We start from the raw sequence: 5,645 nt of genomic DNA on the forward strand, positions 1-5,645 counted from the left end.
TTTCATCATGGCCTACTCCATCCCTCTAGGAGCAGGCACCAGCAACTACGCAGAACCAGAAGCACTTCTCTTTGGGTTGAAATGGTGTGCAGACAGAGGTCTTGAGATAGCCATATGAGAGTCTGACTCGCTCCTAATAGTCAAGTGTGCCAAAAGAGAGTGGAAGCCACCATGGAACATCAACAAACAAATAAAAGAGATCCAGAAAATGATTGAAGATCACAACTTCAACATCAATCACTGCTTCAGAGAAGCCAACAGACCCGCAGACAGTTTAGCAACTCTGAGTCACAGAATTGAAGGAACAAGATCTTCAACCTTTTCTCCGATCTTCCTAACCATATAAAGGGCCTAGTAAATATGGACAAATGGGGCTTGCCTACCTTCAGAATTAAGCACACAAAACCCTCTAACATCATCTATGATCCTCCTTGAGCATACTCTGATTTTGCTATTCTTTAGTTAGGATATAGATTGATAGTCACATCTCAGTGATCATGTACAAAGTTTGAGTTGCCAAATTTAAATTGTAACTTTTTGCACATCAATAATCAATGGTGACTGTTTTATTACAAAAAAAAGAATGGTTTCGAAGAAATTAAAAAAAAAACAGGTATAAGGGCGATATTTGTACATCTCCTCTAAAATATAAGCAGTTTCTGCGGCAATGCTAAAGTGCAAAGAGCTAACTGTAATTAAGCCTGAGTTGGGGGAGTTTTTATCAACATTGAGTCTTATCATTTCATAAGATAAGATGAGAAGTACGCTGGAGAGGACAGACAATCACCATCGACTTTTTAAGGCCATTTCAGTGAGCATGAGGAGTGTATCGTTCGTACTAGTTGTCGTTGCCGCAATATGGATTTCCAATGGCTACTTCATACATCCATGTTCATCATTAGTCGAATCGGACCCTAAACCAGCCCCATGGCCACACCAATTCCACTCCCTACTGTTCGTTAACTACAGCGGATCTTTAAGCCTAATTGACCTTTGGTACGATTGGACCAACGGCCGCAACTTCAACATTATCCAGAACCAGCTAGGGAAACTTCTCTACGACCTCGAATGGAATAACGGCACCAGTTTCTTCTATACATTAGACGACAATAAGGAGTGTCGTTCCGCGCAGCTTGATGTTGGGATTCTCAGACCTAATTGGCTTGACGGAGCTACTTACCTTGGTCAGCGTTCCTTCGACGGATTTCTGTGTAATGTCTGGCAGAAGGTCGATTTCATTTGGTATTACGAAGATGTCTTCACCAAGAGACCCGTCCATTGGGTTTTCTATACCGGTACATCCCCTTATAAGCATTTATTGATTACCTAGCAAAATGGTAATTAAACTGGTATAACTATTGATCGCGTTAAACCTCCAAATTTTATACTTAAAATCCATATTAATTACACTGGTTCTGGGCTTTCCATATTACTACTAAAAGAGTGACATTTATTAGTATCCTGAGTGGCATATAGTTACTTATTTCTAGAAGTAGGATTCCGCTTTTTGTCTAAAGGTTATGCGATTACGCCTATTTATAACGAAAATATGGTTGAGAACATTGCAACGAAGGAGTATTCTCCTCTCAATTCATCATTGCACATGGCAGCAACAACAATAACAAAGAAGTCAGCGAAAATGTGAAATCCTACAAGTGGAGTCTGGGGAGGGTAGTGTAACCCAATGAAAATGTGAAATCCTACAAGTGGGGTCTGAGGAAGGTACTATGTACGCAGACCTTATCCCTACCTTACGAAGGTAGAGAGGCTGTTTCCGAAAGACCCTCAGCAAAAGGGCAGTGCGGTGTACTAAGCTCCCGCTATGCGCGGGTCCAGGAAAGGACCACAAAAATCTATTGTACGCAGCCTTATCCTGCATTTCTGCAATAGACTGTTTCTACGGCTAGAACCCGTGACCTCCTGGTTACATGACAGCACATGAGAAAGTAAGAAAGAACTGATTAGTAGACCAACTGCCCTGCTATATTGTTTCTAGGATATAACAATATAAATGTAAATAAATTATTAAATCAATATTAAGGATACCAATATAAACAAAATTGCATTGTTATTCAATAATGAAGTTAACTCTGTTTTGTTTATCAATGTAAGGTAAGTACAAGTATAAAAACATCACCAAGTAGGTGCATTCAGGGGTGCAATACAAAAAGCTTAGACTTAAAATCTTACTGCACTTGTAAGGAGTTGAGGTATTCTATCAGAATATCAACTTCATATACATTTGTCATGGTGTAGTCAGGTCTTCCCGTTACATTGAAGCTGTTCTAATAATCCACTTTTCACTTTGAAGCAATAATGGATTGTGATTTGAGATGACCTTTGGGCAGTACTGATTGTTTAATGAACCTGAAAGCATCATCCCTTTCCAAAGAAAGCAAAAATCTGTCTATTCTTGATGCTGTTCACCCAGGCGTTCATTTTGCCCATGTGAATCTACCCTCTTCTAATGGTGGGTCTATCAACTCAAGATTTTCTATGAAATCAGAGAATTCCAACATGCCTCTAGCGATTTTCTGATTATTACTTCTTTCAGTTGCATATCTCGTCACATTGAAAATCTCCACAAACAACCCATGGTCCATCCAAAATCCTCTAACAGCTGTTACCTCTTCCCACACTTCAATTCTTTCTATTCTTCTGTTTGGAGCATATACACTTGTGAGACACCAATTGAATGTGTTAGAATAGTCTGAAAAGATCACTGAAATTGAATGTGTACCTTTTAGAACTTCAATTTTCCACCATATTTTCATGTCCGAAGTATCAGAATACCCTCATTGTTCCCATCAGCTTCTAATATAGAAAAATCACTCCCTCTGCTGGTCCAAATTTGTCTGTCATCTCTTTCCGAGTAGACCTCCATCTTGGTCTCTTGTAAGCATAAAATATGTGCCTTCCATTTTTGAATTAATAAACATATATACAATACTTATTTTTTCCCTGTTGTTTAGTCCGCTGACATTTGAGCTTGCCGTCTTGAAATTCATCTGATTACAAATGAGTTCCGTTTCCTGCCTTTGTTGTTGATTCCTTCCCTTTCGTAGTTTATATGACATTTAAGCTTCTCCACTTCTGTTCTTCCTTTCTGCTTGACTGGGGTCTGACTAGCTGCAACTAACTTTCCCCTCTTCTCTGTTCTCTTTTTATCCATTTTAAGCAGTAGCTTCATTCTTTCTTCCTCAAAGCCTGTAATACCTCACCCAACACATTACTCACTCTTAGCATATTTCTTCGGACCCTTATTGTTGCTGTCGTTTTATTGGAAGTTGCTTATTCTGCTTGCATGTGACTGCCATCATCATGCCATGGTAATTCTTTCACGAGTAAAATAATGAGGATAACAATATAAATAAATTTTTAATTCAAGTTCCATACTCCATTATTTGTGAAATCAAAGATTAAAAACTAACCTACTCTTACTCCTGATCTCCAAATTATCAGAAAGTTACCCAAATTAGAGAGGAACCATCAACAAAGAAAACAAATAGTAAGCTTCAAACCTATATAGAACAGCCACTCCATGATTTTGAACCCAAACTTTGAATTCCATGGATTTTCCGACCAAATCCAATCTCCAGCCACCTGCTTGTGATTCCACTTCTAAGTCACCCATTAAACCTTCTTAAGCTTCACTTCCTCCAGCCTACTACTCCATTCCTGCTTCGAGTGTGCAACTATAATGAAACCATATACACTACTTCAGGGGAATCCGGTACTGGGAAAGGAGAATGTTCCGTTGGCTACACGGATTCGATGGATGCATCCTAATTCGTTGAACACTCCATGAAGATTTCATTAATCTGTTTTCGAACTTCTGTCACCATTGTCTTTGATGATATCTCTTATCAACTGAAATTGTTCTGTTGGTCACCATGGTTTGATCAGTCAGAAGAGACTTCTATTGCCGCAACATGGATCTCCTTACCAAACCTTCCCCAGAGGCTAGAACCTGTTTGCAAGGGGTCCTCCATATTTGATTGTGTCAGCAGTAGGCAAGCCCCTGGCATTGATAAGGCTACGAGAGAGAGGTTGTGTCCTGGCATGGCTAAAGTCAAAGCAGAAGTAGATCTTCTAGCTGAACTACCATACCATATCTTGTTGCAATGCCATGACTTCTAATTAGAGTTTGTCTCTGTAAAAGGAGATAAATGTAGGATAGTAGAGCCAAATGGGATATGATTAAGATAATTACAAAAAGAAATTAAAACATTCTAGTTCTTGAAATGTTTCTTATATCTTAAGTAAGCCATCTCTATAAAGGGCAGCCCGGTGCACTAAGTTCCCGCTATACACGGGGTCCGGGGAAGGGTCGGACCACAAGGGTCTATTGTACGCAACCTTACCTTGCATTTCTGCAAGAGGCTGTTTCCACGGCTTATATATAATCAAATGCCGTAAAGCCATAGCTTCATTAAGCTAAAAATGACCCGACAGACCAACAACAGTCATGGATTAGTCGCGAGAAGTTGACCAGATAAAATAACATCACAACGGTTATGGATTAGTGCAAGAAGTTGACCAGATAAAATAACATCTGCATTGGTTGAGCTACATCAGGACTAAAGAAAGTCGACGAAAACTAATTTTTGGCTCTAAACTTCAAAAGAGGTCAGTTCTAGTCTTTTCTTTTGCCACTGATGTATTCACGGCCTGACCTATAATGCTCAACTAGCTTTCTGAAGTCAATCGTCTATGTACAACTACCGAAGGCTTTCTGGAAAATTCTGAGCTTTTTTTCTTCCTCTTTTTTGTTGACAAGTTCCGAGTTCTTTCTTCCTATTCTACTTCACCTTTCACAAGCTATGTTTATAAACCTATGCAAAAAATATCTTGTTGCAAGATTGATATCTCATTGTTATGATACTCTTTATAAAGGATGTTCGTGTAATGTTGCAGGAAGGTCTATTCATGTCATGACGTTTGAAGTGGGAGCAGCTCTGGAGGATGCAAAATGGCAGGCCCCTGTATATTGTTTTGAGAATAAAAAGCCTAACGAACATCCTGCATCAGAGAAGAGTATTGTCGATATTGGCTTCCTAGAATATGAATCAAATGGTATTTTGAGAGAGTTCGTATAGCGTATTACTATGTAAATAGTTAGATGTTTTTTGTTATGTAAATGTATTTGCCTTGGTTTGAAGCCTGTATCAGAAGTTAAGAGGATGGAATAATAAATTCAATCCCTTACTGTATTAACAATCAGAAGCTTGCTGAAATGCAGTTAATTGTTAGGATATGACTATAACCAGTTTGTGAGTTTATACATATGGGTCATGGGAGGTGGACGCAAGTTGTGAGAATAGGAAGAAGTTGCTCTTTTCTAATTCATGAATTCGGCTAGATCTAAAGAAAGGGATAGTTGAAAGAACCAAAGGAAAGGATAGCTGAAAGATGATTTTTGAAAATGTCAATTCTGACTATTACAAGATCCAGTTCATGCAATGCATATATACCAGATAAATTAAATCTATATATATATATATATATATATATATATATATATATATATATAGAAGCTATATTCAAAGTCTTCTTCTTCTCTCTCTCTTTTTTTTTTTTATAGATAAAAAGTAGTTGAGTACTGTTAATAAAATTCATTAAGAATAGGAATTAGAATCATGTAC

The 5,645-nt window shown here is 38.2% G+C and overlaps 1 protein-coding gene across 1 annotated transcript; it reads left to right on the forward strand.

Moving 5' to 3' along the window:
• Window positions 1-739: 739 nt before the first annotated feature.
• On the forward strand, window positions 740-5,266 carry LOC107807652 (uncharacterized protein At4g14100-like). The gene is made up of 2 exons (XM_016632075.2): window positions 740-1,295; window positions 4,918-5,266. The coding sequence occupies exons 1-2, from the start codon at window positions 755-757 to the stop codon at window positions 5,097-5,099; spliced, it is 723 nt and encodes a 240-aa protein (XP_016487561.1). The 5' UTR covers window positions 740-754; the 3' UTR covers window positions 5,100-5,266.
• Window positions 5,267-5,645: the final 379 nt, after the last annotated feature.

The sequence above is a fragment of the Nicotiana tabacum genome, chromosome 18 (assembly GCF_000715075.1).
Source record: "Nicotiana tabacum cultivar K326 chromosome 18, ASM71507v2, whole genome shotgun sequence".
Lineage (NCBI taxonomy): Eukaryota > Viridiplantae > Streptophyta > Magnoliopsida > Solanales > Solanaceae > Nicotiana > Nicotiana tabacum.